The sequence below is a fragment of the Perca fluviatilis genome, chromosome 6 (genome assembly GCF_010015445.1).
Source record: "Perca fluviatilis chromosome 6, GENO_Pfluv_1.0, whole genome shotgun sequence".
Classification (NCBI taxonomy): domain Eukaryota; kingdom Metazoa; phylum Chordata; class Actinopteri; order Perciformes; family Percidae; genus Perca; species Perca fluviatilis.
The window spans coordinates 5,607,031-5,633,464 of NC_053117.1; the positions used below are offsets into that span (position 1 = coordinate 5,607,031).

The 26,434-nt window shown below is 40.5% G+C and overlaps 1 protein-coding gene and 1 long non-coding RNA gene across 2 annotated transcripts; both read right to left on the reverse strand.

The window, feature by feature from the left end:
• Positions 1-19,355, reverse strand: dgcr8 (DGCR8 microprocessor complex subunit). Its single transcript, XM_039802582.1, has 14 exons — positions 19,221-19,355; positions 17,907-18,868; positions 16,384-16,546; positions 14,743-14,885; positions 12,085-12,418; positions 11,749-11,946; positions 10,346-10,447; positions 9,987-10,085; positions 9,333-9,415; positions 9,035-9,135; positions 7,111-7,217; positions 6,867-6,994; positions 3,567-3,680; positions 1-1,911 (listed from the first exon to the last, which is right to left on the reverse strand). The coding sequence occupies exons 2-14, from the start codon at positions 18,591-18,593 to the stop codon at positions 1,828-1,830; spliced, it is 2,343 nt and encodes a 780-aa protein (XP_039658516.1). The 5' UTR covers positions 18,594-18,868; positions 19,221-19,355; the 3' UTR covers positions 1-1,827.
• Positions 19,356-22,085: 2,730 nt separating this feature from the next.
• LOC120560122 lies at positions 22,086-26,156 on the reverse strand. The gene is made up of 2 exons (XR_005639428.1): positions 24,848-26,156; positions 22,086-23,294 (listed from the first exon to the last, which is right to left on the reverse strand). It is a non-coding gene; the product is annotated as an uncharacterized LOC120560122 (long non-coding RNA).
• Between the last annotated feature and the right edge of the window lie 278 nt (positions 26,157-26,434).

A 26,434-nucleotide genomic window follows, 5' to 3' on the forward strand; every position in this document is an offset into this window, starting at 1 on the left:
TCATTAGTCAAGACATTTTATTTTGCATAACAAATACCACTGAAGTCATAGAGCTCAGGTTGCAATACATAATTTTCTAGGCAGCAACATCTCAAAACCACTCATTGGTACAGCTCAACAGCAACACGTCAAAGCAGTATTTTGTTTTTTTTCCTTCTCACAGACACACTTGGCAAGACAAATGCACGGGGGGGGGGAAAAGCACATTCTTAAAGCAATCTATAATATGACAACAGCCTTGTGTTTAAACTGCAATGTGTCCTTGAATATGTTGTAGAAAAACCACAGGCCAAATACTTTGACAAAAAATGCACAGCAGTTTCTATTTTTGTTCCAGCAAGTAAGTAGTCGGTATTTTCCCGTGTCCGATGTTTCTTCTGTAGTTTGCAGCAACATTAATTCTATAAAATGCATAAGACTGGATGTAAGCTTTGGTATACACACTTTCATCAGCTTGTGTTGAACTAAATGACTTGATTGCATTTTGTATGTGTCAATGTACCTATTAAATTTGGCAAGGCTGCCTTTTGAAAAATGTATTCTGCTTGTGGTCAAACTATGATCACTTATCACAATGACAAACAAAATACACAATCCATTAAGGATTGAGTCTTTAAAAATCGGCACATGCTGGAGGCATTTTCCCTCAAGTATCTGATGTTTTACAGCTGTTCTTTATTAAAATACTAACTGGCTTAATAAATGCTTCATCAAGTAAAGGGGACTTGGTCTTTCTTCTTCCTGTTGAAGGGTGTTTTAGGTCCACTGTACTTTTATACTCTGAGCCCTTCAAGAAATGGATGAACTAAGGCAACACGTAGCCAATGTAATTTCTTAAGGGCACCAAAACGGAAAAGCTACGGAAATGTACCAAACGGTTAGCTGGTGTGCATGACATTAGTACTTTAATAAAAAGCTAGCAAGAACATAGAGCATAAAAGAAATGATAATTTGTTCTAAAGGTATTACAGTACTCGGTGATTGGGTTTACTGCAGTGTTGGCATGGGAAGTAGGATGAGACTTGTATTGCCAAAGCAAAAGACGGGGGGAAAAAAGGCAACAATTCCCTCCAAATGCAAGTCAACCCAAATATCCTAAAAGCAGAAAATCTTGTACCAACATGATCAGTTGACAAAAATATCTGACCGGACACAAGTGCATAACAATAGTTCTGAATAGTCATCACTTCATCAACACATGTTTTCAAATCGTGCAAACCATAACAGCAACTGTCCATTCTGAGGAAAAAAAAAAAAAAAAAAAGGCATGTTTTGTATCCATCAGCCAAAATATCCAGAACACCGACCAGCACAATACCCAATAAACAAGTAACTTTGTTTCCCTAATTAAACAAGTGGTATAAATACACAAGTATTAGTAGTCCCTTTCAAATACTGTAAGCACAAACAAAACTAATAGGTGCTGGTACTATTGCGACTGTTAAAAACGACAATCACGCAATCAAAACAAGCATGCAGTTCTATTTTGATGTGGTTCATGTGTTATCAAGTCACATTAACTTCTCTGTAGCCTGGGTGATTTTATTTTTTTTATTTTTCTAGTGGCATAGCGAGGATGCATCTAGAGAGGTAGACGAGATTTGCTCTACTGTCTGTTAGTGCATTTAGATCTACCCTTACATCTACCAGCTGAACCAATACAACATGGGCGAAGGAAGCAAGCAGCAAGCTACCTGGCCAGGTCAATGTGGAACTATATTGCCATTAGATCTCAGTGATGCATTGTGTGTGTGAGAGAGAGAGAGAGAGAGAGAGAGAGACAGTGACTGGGTTTCAGTGCTGTGGTTCCATCAGTGATTTCGAGACTTAAACGTCAACAGTGCAGAGGGGTTCACTCCCTGGCTGGGCTGACTCCATTATGGTCATCTTGGGCTTCTTCCTAGTTTCCTCCTGGTACAGAAATACAATAAAAAGCAAGCAAATTATGAGGAGTACATATGAAAACGGTACGAGATGTTAAGAATAAGAAAGCTTAATCCATTCTCAATTCTAAAATATAGAAATCACAGCAGTAGAGCCCGACCAATAAAGGATTTTTAAGGCCAATGTTGATTTTTAAACTCCTGAAACGCGTAACAAAACAAACCGATTTCCCCAACATAAGTTATTTAGGAGTCCTCACTAAAATAATGATAATGCAGTTTAAAAATAAACTGGTTGGTTTTGTCACAACAGAACAGAGGAATATCAAAATGTATTAAAGTTCTGATAAATAAAATACAAACTTAAGATAGGAAACTTAAAGGGTTAAACAGGAACGTTGTAGAGCGCCCTCTGGTGGACAAACTATGCAACAGCAACACTCCTAACACGGCTGAAGGGGGTTTCGTCAGTTTTTAATTCATTTAAATATTCATTTATCGACCATTATAAATGCCGATACCAATAGTTTGGAAAATGCTTAATATCGGCCCATAATAGCCGGCCGCCGATATAGCGGCCCGCCGATATATCGGCAATGTCATTAATTGAGGCCCTGCAGATTTACCGTTTGCCAAAAATGAAATTCTACCACCCAAACTACCACCTCGTCTTTCCTTTAATGAGCTGTCTGGTGACAAAATGTTGGATGTACAACACGTAAACCCTTTTGGTTCTTGTCAGGGGAAGAAAGGATGAACAAATGTCACAAACAAACAGCCCGAAATTAACACTGAAAGAAAATACAGGAGGCATTTCTCACAGGCGACATTTTAACATGTCACAGTGGGAACATCACAGGTGTAAATCCAATAACTATGGCTAAACTCTATTTAGCTGCTTCAGTTTCAGGGTCCTGGAATTGTGCCTGCTGGCTCACTTGAATAGAACAGAGCCAACGTTAAAGGGGCGCTATGCAACTTTGGCAATTTCTTCACCGTTTTCTCTCTTTTTGCTGGCAGGTTTCTCTATAGAGCTCCCCCCTACAGCTCGGAATAGATATTCAGCAACACTGTTGTAAAAATTCCCATCTTCTCCCTCTGGTCATGTGCATTTGTTTTCAAAGAAGCCGGCGAACGCACGGAGCCACGTCCGCTGAGGTAGACAGCTAGTAAGCCCCTAACAGCCAGTTCCTGTATGTGTGCAGTGCCGTGAAGCAATTCGATACATCGCAAGACCTGATATCACGCCATAATTCCTGACGCAGAGGCCGCCGGCTCGCCGGCCCAAAGTTGCAAGGGTGGTTTTTCCGCTCACAGGCGCTAGGGGGAAGCGAGATGACCACCATTCAACCCCGAAAAAAGTCTTATAACCATTCCACTGACTCTGAAGCTGTTCAGTTAAGGTAAATTCAGCTTAAAAACTGCGTAGTTCCCCTTTAATGTTATTAGTACCAGCTGTGCTGTCAAAATGTCTGCTTGGATTTTTGCTTTGGCCTATTACTCTTCCCTTATTCATGTTTGAAACCAATTTCAAAAGGAAATCTAAGTTCTTACACACAGCAGCCATAGAAAGTTGGGCTGGGGGTTTGTGGAAGACAGGATCCATGTTTAACAGTGGTTACAATTAAAATGGCATTCAAAATCGATGTTCTGCATGCTGCATGAAAAGGGAACAATTCTCACCCTCTGCGTGGCTAGTTTCCTCATTTCCTCTTGCAGTTTGTTCAAAATATGAAGGTTTGGCTTGTTCTTTTTGGCATACTGCTGGAGCTCAATCACACTCTTGTCAGAGCTCTCCTGCAAAAGACCAGGTGTTTTTAAAAGTCATGAGATGTGCTTGCATAAATTATCTTCATTTAGAGCATATCACCATTCAGATTTCACTGGTGGTTCTCTGATTTGGCAGGTAGTGAAGTTAGCAAGGCAAAGTGTTAATGGCAAGTACAACTGAAATAGCCCGATAACTGCTTACTCAAAGCAGAAAAGTTCTACAATGAGAGGGTTTTATTCTAAGAGACATTTTAATTGCTGCGAGGGTTCGACTGTAGGCCTGTCACGATAACAAATTTTGCTGGACGATAAATTGTCCCAGAAATTATTGCGATAAACGATAATATTGTCATCGAGAGACCATTTGCATCTAATATAATGATAATGGCATAATAATACAGGTACACCTTTTCAAAGATCAATACACTTTTATTTCTAAATAATATTTAACACTGGAACTGGAAGACATTTTAAATATCCAGAACATGTCTTTGATCTCCTTTAGTATGTCATCTTTCACGCTGATGTAGTTGTGGAATTGCCGTTTGTGACACGTAAGTTCTCAGACTACAGACTCTGTACTACATTTTACAATTATTTAACTCTAAATATTAAATTTAAATAATATATAATTAATAAATTAAATCTATCTGTATGGCTATCTGCCACATGGCGAGTAAATGTACCAAAATATTTCTGTTTTTCAGTCTTCATTTTGGCGAAGGTGCGGCTTCTGCTCCTCTTCAGGTCGGAGCTTTGTAGGGGTGGTGAGAATGACACACACACACACACACACACACACACACACACACACACACACACACACACACACACACACACACACACACACACACACACACACACACACACACACACACACACACACACACCTCTGACATACTTTCCACACTCCGTGTCCGCGGACAGCTGTAGGCTTGTACCGTTAATGTTCGGTTGCATTGTCGGAAACGCACAGCCACTTTCCTGAAACCGGCGAGACTGACCAGCGGCGTGTATGTCCGAGCCCGTCTCCACAGTCTCCACCTGCAGGTTGTCAGCTGTGTGGTTTGGATTGAAAGGGGAGAAAAGAGACGCCAAATAACACGGTGGATATCGCTCATATAGGCCTACTTTCTTTTGACGGCGCCTTAACTGCAAAGTGCTGCGGGAAACCCTGCCCCAACTCTCAACTAGCGTTTGTCTGTCTCTGTCTCTCTCCGCCTGGAGTCCCGCCCCCACAAAGACCATGCGACTGACAAGAGGGTTCACTCCTCGTTACGCTAAGGAACCGAGAGTGGTCCTCCAGTCTCTTTGGTAGAGAGAGACGAGGAAAACAAACAAGCATGCAAATGGAAATTATCGCGGCCGGAAAAATTATCGAGCTCATTTTTTTTATCGTGCGATAACTCGATTTATTGACTATCGCGACAGGCCTATTCGACTGTTGACCGCATTGGCAGGCAGCACTGTGTGAGGTTAACACAATCCTCATAGCCACATCTCTTATCCCCTTAAAGCGGAACTCTCGCCAAAACGCAACCTAGGGTCTTTTTGTGAATGTACCCGAGTCAAACATTCGTTTGAAAGCATAATTAGGATGGAAGCGCCACTTTTAAGATTTACCGTATTCTCGTTTTCGCTCAAATGGCCTTTTGAATGGGAGTGCTAGGGGCACTACTATGATCGCATCAAAATCACTTTTTAAACCACTAAGAAGGCTCGACACAACACGAGACTTTGCTCCAAGTATCACCAGGGGCTCTACACATGAACTCAGCATTGACAACATTGTGTACACAGAGTTTACTAAAAAGAAAGGTTTTAACAACTTACTGTAGCTGTTGTTTACGCTATCCGCCATCTTGTCAGTCAAAAAATGGCGATCTCTGAATGCGAATGAACGGACTCCATAGGAGGAAATGTCATTCTTATATGAGGCTCCTTTTTCAACTACAAGGTCAATATTGTTTTTCACTAATGACAAAACAACGAATTATCCGTGCATTTCTATGGAACTAAGCTTTAGGAGCTTTCCATCTTTACTCTCCTCCCTCGAATATTTTTGACTGGCTAGATGGACGGTGACCAGAAAAACCAACAGCTACAGTAAGTTGTTAAAACCTTTTTTAGTCAACTCTGTGTACACAAACAATGTTGTCAATGCCGAGTTCATGTGTCGAGCCCCTGGTGATACTTGGAGCAAAGACTCAGGTTGTGTCGAGCCTTCTTAGGGTTTTAAAAATAGTGATTTTGATGCAATCATAGTAGTGTCCCTAGCTCTCCCACTCAAAAGGCCATTTGACCGAAAACAAGAATACAGTCAATCTTAAAAGTGGCGTTTCCATCCTAAATATGCTTTTAAACGAAAGTTTTACTCTGGTACATTCACAAAAAGACCATAGGTTGCATTTTGGCCAGAGTTACGCTTTAAGATACGTAAAATCAGATATTATATGGTAATTGTTCACAAAACAAAGACTTTTCCAAAGGTTTCCATGAGCTTTACAGTAAACCTCTCCAGCCTCTTTATCCCCCTCAATGTTAAACAGCTATTTTGTACATATATTAATTTCTGTATTTATTGTTTATTTCATATTAATGTTTAATTTGTTTATGTATGTGCCAACCACCATGACATATTCATTGTAAGTGTTAAAGGTACACTGTGTAGGAATCTCTCCCATCTAGCGGTGAAATTGTATTTTGCATTCAAGCGAATAGTGCTCTCTAGTGCCTCGCTTTTTCTAATGCGTGTTGCATCTACGGTAGCCGTTATGTACCAAGAAGCTATGACAACATGTCTTCCAATTTTCGCTTTTTTGGCGACGAGGATTCCTTCTCCCGTGGCTCGGCATGAGTATGATCCTCCATTATGAACTAAAGTGCAGTGCAGGCTTTCACATTTGCCGGGGCAGTGATAAGGGCCTCTCGCTGATCTCCTTCTCCGTTTCAGCCGGTTACAGTCACGTGACGCTGGCTCTGAACGAAAACGCGTTGTGTATTAGCTAGACAGGTAGGCTAGTGCTCTATGTCCCTCTCAAAATGGCGGAATGACATGGAAGCCTCCTTGGACTTTTACACCAATGAGGACTTATTTATGAATGAAGACATTGATTACAGCTAATAAAATACTTAAAACACCACAAAGTGTACCTTTAAGTGCCCTACTTGGCAATAAATCCTCTTCCGATTCTGGTTTAAGGGAGGACTTACCTTCTTGACCATCTTATTGCTGTCTCTGCCATACATGCGCAGCAGTGAACCCCAGTTCTTGACGTGGGGATGAAGCATCTGCAAGATCTTCTGAGATGCTAGTTGTTTGCCAACCCTCTTGTTCTTGCCTGGTGACAAGGGGACAAAACATGTCACTGAAAGCTGCTTGTGTGTTTATGTATGTTGGTTTGTTACACTGGTTCACTGTCACTATGTGGGTAGATGAGGACTAGGATCTACTTACACCAGCCACGCACGGTGTGCTTCCCACACGTCATCACATATTCACTCTTCTGGTTTTTCCCAGGGATCACCTCAAATTTAATGCTGGTGTCTCCCATTCCATGGTTTCTACGGGGAAGACATAACAGTAAATTTTAGATATATACATCTGCAACCTGGCTCTTTGTTGTCCCTGGCAACAATGACCAGTCACTAAAGTTGTTCAGCACGTGTACACGTGATGGTTGGTGTTCGTGGGATTTGTCCCGCCCCTCCACCACTGTGATTGGATGGCTGAGTAAAACGTGACAAGTTTTACCCAAGTTAAACATTTTTCAACTCTCGGCGACCCCCCAAAAAAAATACCAAATTAGGGTTGCACGATATATCCACTCAATATTGTTTTTGCAATGTCACATTGTGCAATATCAATATGGAAAATGTACTGAGAAGTATGCAATATTCTGTGTATTTTGTGAGATGCGCATAGAGAGAGCGAAAGAAACGAGAAGCGTGAGGAGAGAAAGAGAGTGCGAACTGCGAAGCGTGCGTTTAAATAAACCCTTGTGTTGTACGAAAACCTGTTTTGATATTCTATGAATCCATTTTGATGTGTTTTCAACTTTGGTGTTTTCATATATGTTTAAGAATATCAGAATGAATATCAATATCGCAATATTCACAGTCAATATCACAATATCACATTTTGTCAATATCGGACAACCCTATACCAAATGTGAGTAAATATGATAAAAACAGTGAAAGTATTATTGCAAAGGATTAAAAAATAAAATAAAATACACTGGCGTCAGGAAAGACCCTTTGATGGACACATGCCATTACCAGGTAGAGTGCACTCAGTGCACTGTAGTCGATTTAGTTAATCGAAATAACGTGCAGATTTTTATGCTCTGCCTTTGAGAAAATAAAAGCTCAGATGGGGTTACCTCCCCTTTCTCCGCTTTGCCCGCCCAGAGAATTTGGCCCCCCATCAGAAAGAGAAAGACATCATGGCTTGCAAACAAGCAAAGTGGCAGTTGGTCAAGGCCACAGCCCCACCCTCCACCTTGCCCCCCCGCCCCCCCCCTCTCCTCCTCAATAGCTACAGACACAGAAATGGCACATCCTAAGGAAAGCTCTAGTGGCTGTAATTCTGCACCGAGGCTGAATTTCAGGAAAGAGATTTCAGATACAGTATTAGGGGACCACTAAGGCCTATATAAAAGAGACTTCAGATACAGTATTAGGGGACCACTAAGGCCTATATAAAAGAGACTTCAGATACAGTATTAGGGGACCACTAAGGCCTATATAAAAGACTTCAGATAAAGTATTAGGGGACCACTAAGGTCTATATAAAAGAGACTTCAGATACAGTATTAGGGGACCACTAAGGCCTATATAAAAGAGACTTCAGATACAGTATTAGGGGACCACTAAGGCCTATATAAAAGACTTCAGATAAAGTATTAGGGGACCACTAAGGTCTATATAAAAGAGACTTCAGATACAGTATTAGGGGGCCCACTAAGGCCTATATAAAAGAACTTCTTCAGATACAGTATTAGGGGACCACTAAGGCCTATATAAAAGAGACTTCAGATACAGTATTAGGGGACCACTAAGGCCTATATAAAAGAGACTTCAGATACAGTATTAGGGGACCACTAAGGCCTATATAAAAGAGACTTCAGATACAGTATTAGGGGACCACTGAGGCCTGTATAAAAGCATCCAAAAAGCAGCATGTCATAGGACCTTTAACATATATCACAATATGGCAAATAAAATAATGCCACTTGTGTTCAATGCAATGAACTGTGTTCCATTGTAATGCACTGCATCAGACTAAACTTCATTATAGATATAATCTTGAAAGAAAGAAAAAATGACAACCAAAAATATTCATAAAAATGTACTTGCTAGTATAATGGACAACCTCTTACCTTTTAAGGCACTCATGAAGAATCTGATATGGCGAAAGTAGTCCTGCTTTGTTGGTCAGCTCATACACCCTTGAGTCTTCTATATTGATATGATTAAAATACTGTGGAGCAGAGTACAGAGTGTTACCATTGTTGTGTGTTACTCTGTTATTCTATCTTTGGCAACAATTCTTGTCCAAATCATGTTACCTGCCTTCAATGTTGGCGACACGTACATGACCTTTAGCTTACTTTATTCCACTTTACTGAAAAAGATTCCAGGTAAAAAATAAACGTCAAATATAGGAAAAAGAAGTACCTCCAGTTCATCGCCCTCAACAGGCTTCTCCTCTGAGGTCTGCTTCACAAAGTCAGGGATGAGGATTTCCAGTGTGGCTCGAGCTGAAGTTTACACCAAATTACCATTGGGAGCAAAAGAAGTGACATATTACAACATGCAAATTTACCCGTGCAACTATCTACGGAATATAGTAAGTACTATATCATCGTAGTATATTGCAGTCTTTATTGCAGAAGGTGCGACAAAGATGAGTGACTGTTGTGAAAGGAAATTAGGTGGGTGGGAACAACTCTGTCTTCCATTTATAAGCACTCTTGTGGCTACACCACTACAAACTACTATAATTCACATATGTTCCATGCCAGTTAGTGCCATCCACCTACAACATATGATGTGTAAAATACAGTTTGATTATTATACACCCAGGACCAAGATGGTTCTTTGTGAGAAGCCCTTAAAACGGATTTAACTGCTGTACATTTAAGACTCAATTGACTTCAATTGTAACAACACATTTACAATATTGGGGATTTTCAAAAAATGTCTCCATAAGCAAACTCAGTGTCTTCACCCGCTGACAGTAGTACTCTGAGCTAATATGCTCCATCTTCAGTTGTGAAATACACCAACCAGCCTATCACAATGCCAAGTACTGTAAATAAAAGGAATTACCAGCTTTATTCTTAGCAAGTTTTTTACTGCTTGCGGTTCCTGTGCCGTACGTTACTCCATCTATAACGACTGACGCTCCAAAGGGTTCACTTGGATTCTCTGTGGGGCACACAAATTCAGTTTGATTTGATATCAAGTTACACTCAACAAATGTTCATTCATAGGAGGGTAATAGCAGTAGTTTTGTGTGCACATTTCTGGGACTACAAAGGGGCTAATGAAAATGTGTGTACGGTGCTGGGCTGTAGAATGAGCAGAGTAGCTTTACACATCACAATATAATCCTGATAAGGTAAGAATGGCATAGGACTTTAAAAACACCTCAATTCCCTAAGGACACTTGCAAAAAAATAACTTACCACATTCAAAAAAGTTGTAAACAGGTCGAACCTTTAGGACACGCTGCATATATTCATGCAAGATGCAAACTTCAGACTTCCCGTTAGGGTTGATGACAAATTCTGTTAAAATTAGAAAAATTGCATCAAACAAACAAACTTAAAAAGGACAGCTTTAACAATGATAGTACAGATATTAGGGCGGAGTCGAGCAGTCATTTTTTGGTTGTTGTTGTCAGTCAGTGTTATCAGGAGCGCTCACTGAGTCAAGTCAAGTTTTTAAATTCAGAATTCAGATTCAGAAAACAAGACAAAATAAGAGTGTTCTTGCAAAACAGTTTTTTTCTCGGTTTTACTATTTTGGTGATCGTTGGGAGCCAAAATTGAAGTTCAATTAATTGCACAGCCCTACATACTCGATACTTTAGAGGCAATGCGGTCGGTGCCTAAAAAGTATGGAATACGGTACCCAGCCCTAGGCTACACAGACTACTACGTAAGGATACATGTATTCTTGTTTTATTTTATGGTTTCATTGGTTAACAATAATACAAAATTAACACCTGCCTTCTTAAAAAGTTGTATTAAATTCACAAAGTAAAGAGGCACATCTGATATTTCAACAATAGATCTGTCCACTTTACAACCTTATGTTAAGTCTGTTGTAACTAACCTAGGAGTTAAAATGGATTATGATTTTAAAATGGAGAAGCAGATAAATTCTGTGGTGAAAGCCAGTTTCTTTCAACTTAGGCTTCTTACAAAAATTAAGCCACTCTTATCCTTCGCAGACTTCGAAAGGGTCATACATGCGTTTATCACAACACGCCTTGACTATTGCAATGCTCTGTATGTAGGTGCCAGCCAGGCCTCCCTTTCGTCTTCATTTAGTAATACCGCGCCTGCCCCTCCTCACTGGAACTCGTGACGAACATATCACCCCTATTTTAGCCTCTCTTCACTGGCTGCCTGTTAGCTTTAGAATCGATTTTAAGATTCTGTTGTCCGTTTTTAAAGCTCTTCATGGACTAGCTCCTGTTTATATTACGGAGCTGTTAAAGCCACATGCTCCGTCTAGGTCCTTGAGGTCCGCAAACCAGTCTCTTCTTGTTGTTCCTAAAACACGGCTCAAGAGCAGAGGTGATCGATCTTTCTCAGTTGCAGCACCTAAACTGTGGAATGCATTGCCTCTTCAAGTTAGACTGGCCCCCAGCCTTTTAGTTTTTAAAGCGCAACTTAAAACACATCTTTATTCCTTAGCTTTTAATCCAGCATGATAGGTGTTGAAATTTGTCTGTTGCACTTTAACTATTTACTGTTTAAATGTCTATGTACAGCACTTTGGTCAACTTGCTTGTTTTTAAATGTAGAAATAAAGTTTGATTGATTGGTTTGATTGAAGTATGAATGTATAGAATTGTTACCTTTCTTAGTTGGTGCATCTTGGACCGACAGTGTGATGAGTTTCTGGTTGGCAGGCAGGATGGGTCTCTCCGACTCGGCCTGCTTCCTCTTCATGTCTCTGTTGAACTGCCTCCGCTCGGCCCAGGTACGAAACTTTTTTACTGTGACTTGTTCAAAGTCAAAGCATTTTTCCAGGTACAGACGGAACTCTTCAAGTTCTGTGAGGAGGTTTTATCAAGTTAGATCGCTTAATACAAAAAAAAAAAAAAAAACAGCTCAAGTTGTAACGGAAGCAAAAACATAACAATGGCCTTTCAAAAGTCCATAACTGGAAACGTGCTATAAAAAGCCCTTACCTATGGACTCGTCCTTGCACACCTCCACCTTGGCCTTAACTTGTCCTAAGGCTCCGTGGGCAATGTCACAGAGAGCTTTAAGCTGCAGGCTGTTATTAGTGGTAGCCTCTACATCTGGGTCGCCGTCAGTCATACTGGAGGGAGGGACACCGTCCTGCTCCTCAGCTGTAGCATCTGACTTGCCTGCACTCTGTTCGCCATTGACCTCGTCGGCAGGCTTAACAGGAGACTCCACGTCATTAGGCGTCGCCTCCCCATTCAGCTCCTTCTCCTCAAGATCCTTCATTTTCTTGTAGTGTAGGCAAGGAATGCTGCTGGTAGGAGGGTCATGTTTCTGTGTCAAAAAGGAAGACCAAGAGTCGTCATAAAAAGGTCAACAGTAATCAATCTCACTATGCTACACCTGAGTCAAGCCATCTAACTAAGGCACAATCTGATAGCATTGCATTTCTTACTCTCGTCGCTAAACGGCTGATTTTGATAAAATGGAAAGACAGCAAACGCCCAATATTTACACACTGGATCAAACTTATTTTCTCAAATTTGAAAGAATTAGATACTCTTTGAAAGGATCAGCAAATAAGTACAATAAGATCATATGGGGACCTTTCTTAGATGTGTTAGAGAACAAATCACATTGCCTGACTCCCAGTAGAACGAGCAGAGACATGCTTTATATTTTATTTATTTATTTTTCATTTGTGGATATGTATAGAAGTTCCGTAATGTATGAGGCAGTAGTGTTAACCATACTGCAGTGATGGTTCCGTAGACAGTGGTCACTCCCTTCCGTTCCCCTTTGTGTGTGATTTTTGTATTTATCTTTTTTATTATAATTATCCTTTTTTTCTTCTTTTTTTAAATTGTATGAGTGTTTGTTAGTGGTGTCAATATGTTCAATGTAAGAATGTCTCCTTGAAATGAACAACCTGTCATGTCCATGTTGAACTGCAATAATAATAATAATAAACTTTTGACACCATGGCTGACTTTATTCAGACTTTCAAGAACTAAGCTGGAATATATTCATGGCTTTAAAAAAAAAAAAAGATACATTTTTTCTTTCCTATAAATCTTATAAGTTGCAATTTTTCAGTAATCAAATGTTCTTTTTTTGGAATGGAATGAATAGATAAGAGAAAGAGACTTGAACAGACAGGAAGCTATAAGTGTTATTGTGAGGCAGTTGCTCAACACTGACCAGCAGCACAAACTGATGGCAGGAGCAAAATATGTAACAGACAGCACCCAACTAATAAGATCAAACCCACTGCAAAAAACAGTTCACATTAGGGCTGTTGGAACGAATTCCGAAAGTCAAATATAATTAGATATCTTTTTTGTCACGTCTGATGAACAATAAGTTACGGGAGTGAGAAACACAAGGCATTGTGAGCTAACGTTACGTATCGAGTAACGTTAGTACAGGGGGGAGTAACGGGCTGCGGCTGGAAATTGGAAGAAGGATGGGAAATGGTTTTAAAAACGACTTTAAAAATCGACATCCATCGAGACAAAATGCTTATGTTATCATTAGTTAGCTAGTTCTTTTTTCCTAACTGCGTCACGAGTTATAGGAGCTTAGCTGTGAGCTTTATGGAGACCCCTAAAAGGTAATGTTAGCTGCCCTACAGCTGTCAGAGTTGGCTTCTACTTCATATATTACCTTCTAACAGCTGGATTAAGAAACAGGTTGCTTATAAATCACAAAAAAATAGTAGTGAGCGCACCGTTTGGCTTAGTTATCGATGCCGTTAGCATCGTGGCTAACACTTTTGTTACTTAGTTTATGTGCTTTCTAACATGATGTCATTGTGCTAACAGAGCACCGTTAGCCTTTACAACTGAGCTGCTTCAATACATTTGTTAGATCATGTTTCATTTCAGAGTTCTCTGTTGATTTGTGTTTGTTGCCGTGTGCTCGTGGTGGAATATAATGTAAACAGAGAGCGGCGTGCCAGAAATGCAATGCGCCATGACGTAGGTCCCCTTCAAGGCCAGGCTGATGTTGGAAGTCCCTCTAGTGGACAGAACGTGTAACAACAACCACATGCTTCTAGTACGGGGATCTTCAACAGGGGGTCCGGGACCCCTAGGGGGTCCTTAGTCCTTGCAGGCATCCAAATTATTGTTAATTTTTGAACATAAAAAAAAAAAAAAATTTAAAAGTCTTAACATGATTCCAACATATTATTAGCTAATATAAATCCACACTGGATCATCCCAAAGGATTAACTGTTCCACATCATGGATTATAAAATTATAAAATAATTCATAAAATCATGCCACAATTATTAGGCTATTTGAATAGCTTAGTATTCTATGCAAATAATGTATCTATAAAGGCTTTAGGCTGCCCTAAAAGCTTCAATTTATACAATATATGTAGTAGGGGTCCCTGGTCAGTCTTGGTTTCAGTTAAGGGGTCCTTGGCTTAAAAAGACTTAAAAAGTTGAAGACGCCTGCTATAGTGGCATTGACAATGCATAAGCCTGAGTAGTGTAGTACACATTTATAACAGGCTGCATTTGAGCATTAAATATTCAAATATTATTTGAATATTAAAAAAATAAAATAACAAATGAAATGTGAATGGTATTATAAAAGGACAGCCCTAGTTCACATCCGTGATAATTAGACACTTGTGTTGCATCTTACCCTTATACTGCCCGTCCCAAGGAAGTAGGGTCTGGACCAGGTAACCACCCTGGTCTCTCTGTGCAGGTAGACTGGAATGCCCGAGTTATGGAATGTCATGATCCATCCATCAGGTAGAGGCTCAGTGGGTGGACGCCCACGACCTGGCATAGGGGGGAAAATGTAAATGCAGGCAATAATTACTACACTATTACTCTATGTAGGTAACTTTTCTAATAATTATTAGAAGACTTATGCATTACCACAAAATTCCTAATTGTGTGACAGCTATTTCAGAGATATTCACATTGGGCTATGATTAACCTCAGGCTTGGGGGGAAGAAAAAAAAAAATTAAAAAAAAAAAACGAACGTTCTGCTGGATCTGTTTTCATACTAATCAAATGCGTCTCTAGCTTTTACACAAGCTACCGCAATCACGAACGCTGCGTTTGAGCTATGTTACTGGTTACTGGTTGCACAGCGTTCGTCTGCTCATGACTGTTTTTCCAAGATGGCGCCTGCAGGTAAACATGAACGCTACGGTCTTTATAATCTATCTTTTTAATAAACTGTCTGTACACTTACAAAGTTCTCAATGCTTCGGTTTCCATGTAGGGACCCTCATTGTGCTACCGTGGAAGTGTGGTGCTATTTTGAGCCTTGTTACTGGTATAAAATAGTGATTTACCCTCTGCCCCAAAAGCTACCGTTAGCAGCTAACCACCGGGTTTGCGGTAGCTTGTTTAAAGCTTGAGACGCATTCGATTAGCATGAAAACAAACCTCAGTGAACGGTCAACTCGGTACACGTTATTAACCCCTAGGTTCATTTTGTGCCCGAATTGTCCTTTAAGGTATGAAAATCAGGTAGAGTAAGTAAGGTTAGGACTAAACATGCAGGTGAAGCGTTACTGAACATTAACAGTTTGAAGTTCACCACTACACTCGCTCTTCATCCAGCTAGTTGGATTAGGCATTACAACATGTCGTAGTTTAGGTCTCACACATGGAAATGAAATGCCATCCCATTTTATTTCTATGGTCACACACACCTTAAAACAATTATTTGATACCTGATCTGCGGCATTTTGAACAATGACCTTGTTTGTACATAGTGAACTAACAAAATGCATTTTGGATACTCATTTCTAAACTTTTTTTTTTTTTTTTTACACCTTTATGTACTTTTCAGACTCAAGAGTTTACTCGTTCGCCAGTAGGATTTCAAACCTGATTAGTTTAGTGAGTCCTTGCATGTAGTGTTTTACATCTCACCACCTGACCAACACCAGTGTGCATATGTGAAAAGGTGCCCATCATCGTGTCATTTTCGATTGTGATACTATTTCAGAGCACTACAACACAGAAAGGGGGGTTACTTGGTTGTCCATTTTTAGTCGTGCAGTTCTTACCACTCTAACCAATTGCCTGGGTAAACCCTGTATTGTAATCTATATCAGCACACTATTGTATTACATAATACTAAAAACTATAAACCCAATACCAACCTATATTTTGTATCAATTCACTTTCAACAGATTTAACATCTAGCATATACTGTTTAGAATATATGATATCATATTGTGCCCCATAGTACTGAAACCACATTCCAAAATGCCTTGATAGTACCCAACCCTAAAACAGACAGATCCACCACTCACTCTTCAGGACAGTCTTAATTTTGGTCATCATGGGATGAACACCTCCTTCACCATCTGACTGATGATCACTGTCCCCGCCAAATTTGTCCTCTGCGGGACGCATCTTTTTTGGGACTGGCATGCCCTCCTCCAGCAGAGCATCGACGTCATTGTCAAACTCCTCCTGGAAGAGTCAATGGTTAAGGCCAGGAGAGAAGGATGGGTCACCAGTTTGAGGGAGTTTTGTCTGACGTGATGCCATAAGGTGAACAATTGGTGGAGAAACAACCACGCATACAGGAAAAAAACATCAGTGCCGCTTTGACGCATAAAAGCTAAATTCTTCTGAATTTACTAACAGACCATACTGAATCTAAATCAACTACTACTACAAATGAAATGACATAAGCGGTTTGGATCCCTCCTTTTTTATTTCTATTGATTACTCTTGCATCACAACTCAAATCACCCAGCATTTAATGGGAGAAATTAAAAATGGCACTAACCTCTTCCAGCATCTCACTTCTCATTTTCAGTAATAAAAAACAAAAAGACATAACTAAATGTCTGCTGCTTGATTAGATTCTGTCTCAACCAGTCACACATTTTGATGCAGAAAAGGTTACAATAAATTCTTTTTTTTTAAAAAATCAATAAATCATTACAACAGTTATTTTTCTTAGTTCTAGCTATACTTAAACCATATTAGACGATCCTAAAAATTGTATCAGCCAATTCATAGTTGCGCGGTTTGTGCGATTTTTCCGCTGTAGCATAATTAGAAACGTATAAACCCAGCCTGTATTTTCTGCAACATTGCAGAAACCCGCTAACTGTCGGGTACATCAACATAATATACATAGGAGAGCCAATCTCACCAAATAAAACAAAGTATCTGCATTGCTACAGGTGTTTTCTTATGTGGGTGACACCAGGGAGTTAAGGAGCAACAACAAGATACAACAAGGTTCAAGGTTTATGAAAGTGTGGTCTCAATTTGGAATCCCACCACCATGAAACCTTGGCCTCGATTAGGCTGCGTTCCCACAACAATCTGCACTGTTTGTTGCTTTGTAGGGGTGGCTCCAGATATTAGTGAGAAGACAGGATCCAGGATGTCAATAACTATTTTGTTTTGACGTCAGTCAATAATATTATGAGAATGTTATTACAGCAGCAGTCACTTTCTAATCTATTACAGGGAGGTAAACAGCAAAATAACGCTGTTCATTTTACTCTACAGATGAGTTAGACTGGCCCATTCTGTGTGTTGCCGGATTATATTGCATTGCTTCTAAAGTTGACCTACGTTGTTGTTTTGTTGTTGTTGCCATGTCTGCACCCCCTGCTGTGCCGTTGCAGTGGTCTCATTGAAATGACAGCGGTGGCTGTGTTTAATGACAGTGTTAATAATGCCCCGTCTTGTATGGACTGTACTGTATGTGCTGTATTAGGCCTACCATATTTCCGTTTGAAAGTAAAGGGCAAAACGGGGGCGTAGCTTAGAATGACAAGGGTTACTGCAGACATAAGAACAGACGTACCCCATAGGAGAAAGCTACGGCCTCCTCATCCGCTTGCTCCTGCTGAACTATGACATCAGACTTAAAGCCACCGTGCTCCATGTCGTCGTCATCCAGGAAGTTCTCGTAGAAGTCATCCAACTCATCCAGGACGGCGAACTCTACCTTGTTTTCCGAGTCTACCTCAGCCTCCTCTGATCTTCTGCCTGCTAGGTTTCCTGCTCCAGAGCTACCCTCGGCTACTTCCTGCTCACTAGTCGAGTCGTGCAACTCACCATTTACGCTGTCTAAGCCGTCATCACTTCCTCCCTCCTGCCCCTCACCTGTGTACAAAACCTTCCTGTCTTTGCTATTGCTGCTTTCAGTGAAGCTTACGCTGATCTTAACGTCTCTAAGCAGCTTTAGGTCTGGTAGGAACCCGGTGACTGGGGGCGCGTGGCGGGCTGTTCTAGGGCATGGTGGGATGGCACTGGCCTCATCTGAGAGGTGGCTATAAAAAGTTATCGAGCCCTTGCTGAGGGCCTGCTGTGAGTTGGCTTCCCCGTCCCCTGGGGTGTATGTGTATCCATCACCACCAGAGCTAACGTCCATTACCTCTGCGTCACTGGACGTTTGCAGGGGAGGTGGTGGAGGTGCCCTGCCCTCATCTTGGCCAAAATCATCAGGTGGCTCCAAGGGGAGAGGGGGTAGCACATCATCTATCTCCATTTCCTCTGTATAACGAATTACAACTTATACAGACCGATATGTTTATTCTAAAATCTGACCTGTTGAGACTTTCTTATCTAAACCCAGAATGCATGCAGAAGCACATCCCTGTATAGACCGCGTACCAGAGGTGAAAATGCTAAGCTGACTACATTGTTCTTTTCATTAATGTAGACAGCTTTCAGAATCACTGTCTCAATTATTGGAAATCACAATGCATTCAGCTTAATATGGGATCTAGGCACTGATCATCCTCCACTGGTTTCTTCTGGGAGCTAGAAAGAAAGGACCAGTAAGAGTAACGGTCGTTAGATGTCAAGTTAGTGCAACTTAATGAGCTAATACTGTAATAATTAGCATCTGACTTCAACGTAAAATGTGTCCTTTTGCTTGGGAATATGATTAATGTTACTCCAAGTTCAAATAACAAGCTAATTCATCGTAAAATAGAAGAGGGAAGAGCCTCGTTTTAGCGCATCTGTTCAGTCTCCTCTGCACAGCGGGCCCCTGGTGACATTAACATCCGGGCTAATAAGCTAGCAAGAAACAAGGCTTTAACGTTACAGATTTTCGCGGCTGAATAAGTGGTCAGCCTGCCCGAGAACAGTTTATTACAGAAATACTCACCGATAAATATGAAACAGCTGTCTCCTATCGGGCATATGACTACCTTTCTAAATTATTTTATTCTCCATGCGCCGCCATACTGCTTCAACTGCAGCCCCGCCATCTTGAAGAAAACCACAGCGGCAAACTAACTCAGGCCCCGCCTCCCAGTACCGGCATTTTGATAATTGATCGATCAGCGGGCCAATCACAACGTCGTTACTGGTATGATTCAACCAATCAACAGCATTACACATTTTGGCCGGTGAGCAACATGTTAGCGTGTCAACGTCAGAATATTCAAGAAAGAAAAAATGAATTAATTCACTTCACGGCGGTTTTTAGATGTTTTTGGAACTGTGATTCATTTTTTTAAACGTACACCGGGCGGTCCCCGTATATTCTCTAACTTGAAAGGGGTCCTTGGCTGAAAAAAAAAATGAGAATCTCTAACAAACGGTCTGAAATAACCAGTGTTGGCAATCCTTTGTGAATACTAGGTCTCAACAATGTAGCATACAGCTCTGACCGTGTACCTGAACAAATATTCTGAAGAACCTGACTATAAACTACTTAACGCAAATGTTGCTTCAGTATTTAAATGCTGAAGCCAAGTTTTGCACTTTTCGTGTAACTTGAGGTAGTTAAAATGCCATATAGACTTGCTTTTGAAAATAAATGTGCAAAAGGTTGGTTTACGTTTTTGATGATTAAACTACAAATAGCCTAGCCTACTAAACTGAAGGTCAAACTTTGAAATCATGGCCTAGTGTGCAGGAGCCTAATGGGGGTGGGTGAGGAAACACCAAGTAACAAAGACCTGCATCAAACCTGAAGACCTAGTGGCTGGGTTGGCTCAGTGGGTAGAGCAGGTGCACATAGGCCTATTTAGAGGTTTATATACCTCTGTAGAGGTCCAGGGTTTGACTCTGACCTGTGACGATTTCCTGTATGTCTTCCTGCGCTCTTTCCCCTTTCTCACCTGTCCTGTCCATTTAAAGTGGAAAAAGCCCCAAAAAATAATCTTTAAAAAAAAACTGAACAACTGGCAGAAAAGGTTTAGTGCTGTTTCCTTTTTAGCTGAAGAAAACAGCTTGTCTGCAAAATGTTGCAGTGCCCAGGGCCAATCGGTTTAAACACTTCAGCTGCTTCCTGTGTAAGGGATAGAGAGAGAACTGCAGGCTATCTAAACACTTTGAGATCTTAAATCACAGGATTTGGCTAAAAGAGCCCAGTGTTAAGAAAGAAGGCTCTCAGACCCTCAATCTGCACCTTTATAACTGAGTGACACAAAGGTAGATTTTTCCAGGTAGATCACAGTGTTTGACTCTCCAGGAAGTCTTGTTTGCATTCTATGTTAAGTACTTACATTTAATTTTTCATTTTCTCTTTAGCATCCTGTTACTATGAATTTATTTACATTGTCTTGTGGCTAGTGTCTACATTTCTTAGTTGCGGTGAAGTCGATATTTTATCACTCAAAGAGACATTCCACTGATTTTACACAAGGTCAGTTGACTAGTCATGAGCTGTACTACTGAGCCTGGTATTATTTTATTTATAGATAATTTTTTGGGCTTTTCCACTTGTATTGGACAGGACAGCTAGGTGAGAAAGGGGAGAGAGAGGGGGAAGACATTGAGGAAATCGTCACAGGTCGGAGTCAAACCCTGGACCTCTGCGTCGAGGCATAAACCTCCAAGTATATGTGCACCTGCTCTACCCACTGATCCAACCCGGCCAAGTCAAAGTATATATTCAGACATTCAATAGTGTCAGGAAATAAGCAACACTGTGATGAAGATTTGCAAATAAATCACAAAGTGAAAGAAATCAGATTTTCAGGCTTTAAGGATTTTTATTTTGGCTGGGTCAAAATTGAGAAAACTGTCCCAGCATGAAAGATGTAAATATATTTTTCCAGTTTGTTTTAAATATAAGCACACGGTGTCCATGAACAGTAACATTAAAGCATGTTAACCTATGGCCAAACAAGACAAGATACAAACTGAGCTCTAACCAAGCACTCATGAGCATTAGAATACATCTAGTGTTGATGAATGACTTCTCTGTCCTGATCATCAGTGTTAAACCAAAATAAGAATAGTTCAATGTGTATATATTAGTTTAGTTTATTTACATCAGGGACAATGTACAAAAAAAAGCAATCATTTAAAAGAAACAGAAGAAATGCCTTGTACCAGATTCAGCTACTATAGCTAATTTCCATCTGTAGTCCTTGCAGGTAAAATAATATAATAATGGACCAACATCCACTAGAATGATATATATTTATATGTTTACAAAATGTGTTTTCTGAACTTCATTTTAATCTTGGTTGATTTCTCCATACATTTGTGATGTGATAGAAAAGTATTGTGTATTTTGACAGCCGTCTGTTGCAGTGAATGTAGTACGATCCATTCTGTACTAGTGCTTCCAGTTTTCATCAGTCCCTGATCTGTGATGGATCCTCAGACCTGCTTGATGCAGTATGTATGAGCTGCTCAAATCTGGAACATGGACTGATGTAGAAACATCTGGATTTTATAAAGTTATCCGGAAAACTCAGGCTCCCGCTGGAGATTAAGAAGTTGTCTAGAAGCATTTTAGCCACATTGTGACATCCGCAGTGGATTCAGTATTTAAGACGCTTCATGTTGTGGCCTCTAGCTCCCCCAGTAAGAGCGTGCGTAGGCTGAGTCCTTTGTAGCGGCGACGGTTCGAATCCGACCTATGCTGCGTGTCATCCCCTCTCTTTCTCTCCCCCTTTCCTGTCTATCCACTGTCACTATCAAATAAAATAAAGGGAAAAGCCCCAAAAATAAGCTTCATGTTAACCTGACATCACATCACAGAGGGTAAAGGATCTCACAGAAGACTGGATCATGTTACACAGTCCATTTTATTGAATTCAACACCAGGCACAAACTGTAAACAACTGTAGGCAAAATAATGGTCAAATAAATGGTGCCTATAAATAATAATAACCACTCCTAATTATGGTCTGTCAGATTCTCTTTCTTCACTGTCTGCACATGGACTTGTGCAGTGGTGGAATGTAACTAAGTACATTTACTCAAGTAAATTAAGTACAAATTTGAGGTACTTGTACTTTACTTGAGTCTTTTCTTTTCATGACACTTTCTACTTGTACTCTACGCTACATCTCGGAGAGAAATGTACTTTTTACTCCATATTTACTGTAATCTGACAGCTTTTGTTACTAGTTACTTTACACACTAAGACTTTTGCTCACAGAACACATGTAGTTTATAAAATACCATGTTTTATTATAAATTAAACTACACAAAAATAAAACGGCTTACAAGTCCACCTGAAATGATTTGACTTTTTACCCTTTTTTCACACTTTTAATGCTCTTTTTGATGCCATTTTCTGTTTCCAGTTACTAAAATGTGATGCTTTTTCTGTATTGAGTACTTTTAATACTTTAAGTACATTTTCCTGATACTTACATACTTTTACTTAAGTAACATTTTCAAAGCAGGACTTTTACATGACAATTATAAATGTGTGTGTGTGTGTGTGTGTGTGTGTGTGTGTGTGAGACGGAAAGGTGTGTCAGATGTTTGATGGGTGACCATACAAATGTTTTTTATTTTTTTATATTATCTGTTGATTGTTGGAGCAGACGATGCAAGAAAATGTTCTGAGTGAACGGACAATAAAGTTTCATCTTATTTTATCTTACTTGTAACAGAGTATAAGTAGTTTTACAGTGCATTAGTACTTTTACCGAAGTAAACAATCTCAATCCTTCTTCCACCACTGGATTTGTGCACATGGAGGCAAGCAGATGTATGCGTGCGTGCGAGGAGCTTCACAAACATGCCAGCACAGACGAAGTCCATAGTGACAGCTTCATCTGCACAGGTGAGTTTGGGACGCTCCTCATCCTCCTGAATGGGGCGGTCTTCTTCCTCTAATGGTTGCTGCACTGGTTCGGGGGTCTGGGGGTCTGGAAGCAGGTTTGGTGTGTCCGGTGGACTGCTGTGGTGCTGCAGCTGCCTGGGATGTTTGGCTGGTTGACATACACTCTCAAGTTCCCCCAGGAGATACAGGAGTCCTGTCCTGACATCAAAAACAAGTCATGCATATTTTTATATACTAACATCAAATATCACCAACATACAGTATGTAATGTTAACTGTAGATGATCACAACTTTATGTCACTACATACTTTTGTAGTCTTAAAGGTCCCATGACATGATGCTCTTTGGATGCTTTTATATAGGCCTCAGTGGTCCCCTATTACTGTATCTGTAGTCTCTTTTATATAGACCTTAGTGGTCCCCTAATACTGTATCTGAAGTCTCTTTTATGTAGACCTTAGTGGTCCCCTAATACTGTATCTGTAGTCTCTTTTATATAGACCTTAGTGGTCCCCTAATACTGTATCTGAAGTCTCTTTTATATAGACTTTAGTGGTCCCCTAATACTGTATCTGAAGTCTCTTTTATGTAGACCTTAGTGGTCCCCTAATACTGTATCTGTAGTCTCTTTTATGTAGACCTTAGTGGTCCCCTAATACTGTATCTGAAGTCTCTTTTATGTAGACCTTAGTGGTCCCCTAATACTGTATCTGAAGTCTCTTTTATGTAGACCTTAGTGGTCCCCTAATACTGTATCTGAAGTCTCTTTTATATAGACCTTAGTGGTCCCCTAATACTGTATCTGAAGTCTCTTTTATATAGACCTTAGTGGTCCCCTAATACTGTATCTGAAGTCTCTTTTGTATAGACCTTAGTGGTCCCCTAATACTGTATCTGAAGTCTCTTTTATATAGACCTTAGTGGTCCCCTAATACTGTATCTGAAGTCTCTTTTATATAGACCTTAGTGGTCCCCTAATACTGTATCTGAAGTCTCTTTTATATAGACTTTAGTGGTCCCCTAATACTGTATCTGAAGTCTCTTTTATATAGACCTTAGTGGTCCCCTAATACTGTATCTGAAGTCTCTTTTATATAGACCTTAGTGGTCCCCTAATACTGTATCTGAAGTCTCTTTTATATAGACCTTAGTGGTCCCCTCTAATACTGTATCTGAAGTCTCTTTTATATAGACCTTAGTGGTCCCCTAATACTGTATCTGAAGTCTCTTTTATATAGGCCTTAGTGGTCCCCTAATACTGTATCTGAAGTCTCTTTCCCGAAATTCAGCCTTGGTGCAGAATTACAGCCACTAGAGCCAGTCCCACAATGAGCTTTACTTAGGATGTGCCATTTCTGTGTCTGTAGCTATTGAGGAGGAGGGGGGGCAAGGTGGAGGGTGGGGGTGTGGCCTTGACCAACTGCCACTTTGCTCGTTTGAAAGCCATGATGTCTCTCTCTCATGGGTGGGCCAAATTCTCTGGGCGGGCAAAGCAGAGAAAGGGGAGGTAACCTTGCTCCTTATGACCTCATAAGGAGAAGATTCCAGAACGGCTCATCTGAGCTTTCATTTTCTCAAAGGCAGAGCAGGATACCCAGGGCTCGGTTTACACCTATCACCATTTCTAGCCACTGGGGGACCATAGGCAGGCTGGGGGAACTCATATTAATGTTAAAAAACCTCATAAAGTGACATTTTCATGCCATGGTACCTTTAATAAAGGGGGCTTAGTTTGTTGACTGAAACAACACCTGCTCTCCATCTCGTCCTCTCCTCAGTCGTCCTTCTGTTTCTTCTTCGTCAGAGTGGAACCAAAGATGGAAACTGGATGTACCGCCGGGGCGTTGAGTCTCGCTCTTTCACGATGTCTTCTCTCTCCGGGCGCCATCAGCACCTGAGTAAAAACATATAACAAAGTGAGTAAGATAAATTATAAATAACATTAATTATAAAGACCTACAAGACTATTTTGATAATGTAATTAAAGATTTCCATACCTGTATCTCAAGTCATCATCACCGCAGTAAAAAAAACAACAAAGAAATCATATACAAAAGAATAAACAGGTATATCATGTCGGTAGCATACTTGTGTATTCATTGTAGGTCACTTTTCTTTCCCAGGACTCATAATAGTTATAGCAGTGTGTAGTGGCACATGTAGGATACAGTTCATTTCAATCATATGCACAAAGGAGACAACTATGATAACGTTATTTTCAAAGCAACAGCGCTGCAGAAAACTCAAGAGAGCCGGGGATATAGGACTGCAGGGTGCATGCAGGAACAAAAACGCCATCACATCCCTGACAGTATATGATATCCAAAACACACGGTTCACTCAGTGGTTTCTGTGACAAGAGAAAGACTTTGAATGAGTGCGTAGTTGAGTAGGCGGTCTTTAATGTGGACACAGGACAGAGTTAGACAAGTCGATACATACCCTTCTCATCTCTGTGCGTGCTGTAAAGCTGTCTGACGGCCCCAGCGGCAGCAGGCCATCACACGTTCTCACAGCTATTAGAATGTGGACACATGCGGCTCAAACCATCTCCAAATGTTGCGTTTTCACCGTTCCCCAGAGCTGTCCACTTGTGATCCGATCACTCAGGACGGATGTTAATGCCAGGTGAAAACAGGGTGAGATTGTAATAATTTCATTTCAAACCTTTATTTAGAACTCGGGGCCCATTGAGAGAGACCCTCATTTTCAATGGGGCAGAGTGCACAGCATGCATTTCAGCAAATTACATTATAATAATAATTACAATAACATTTAAATGACAACAGATTAAAAAAAAAAGTTTGAACAATCAGGTAAAACCGGAGCAGGGGTCTCCTCTTAAGACCAGGCCTGAGGAGAGCCCTATCTATCTCCTATATTTATAATTATATTAATGTCACGGCACAGCTAGTAATGGAGATGAGACTTCTTGGTACATCTAACAGAAGTCATTACCACTACACCAGCAACCAACAGGCCACGACATACTGATCTACACCCTGCTACGCTCTGCAGTGCCCTGCTACGTCCTGCTATGCCCTGCTACGCCATGAACTACTACAACTACTATTTCTAGTCATAGTTCCATTATCTTTATTGTGACTATTATTGCCACTGTTCATCACACACCCAACCGGCACCGTCAGACACCGCCCACCAAGAGCCTGGGTCTGTCCGAGGTTGTATACAGTTTTCCTCGCCACAGTCACACTAAATGCTTGCTCTTGGGGGAATTACTGGAATTGTTGGGTCTTTGTAAATTATAGAATGTGGTCTAGACCTACTCTATCTGTAAAGTGTCTTGAGATAACTCTTGTTATGATTTGATACTATAA

Coding starts and splice junctions, on each gene's coding strand:
- dgcr8 (XM_039802582.1), bottom strand. CDS start 18,593: ATGGAGATAGATGATGTGCTACCCCCTCTCCCCTTGGAGCCACCTGAT. Junction 10,086..10,345: donor TTACAACTTTTTTGAATGTG/GTAAGTTATTTT, acceptor TGTGCCCCACAG/AGAATCCAAGTGAACCCTTT. Junction 9,416..9,986: donor ACTTGCTAAGAATAAAGCTG/GTAATTCCTTTT, acceptor TGTAAACTTCAG/CTCGAGCCACACTGGAAATC.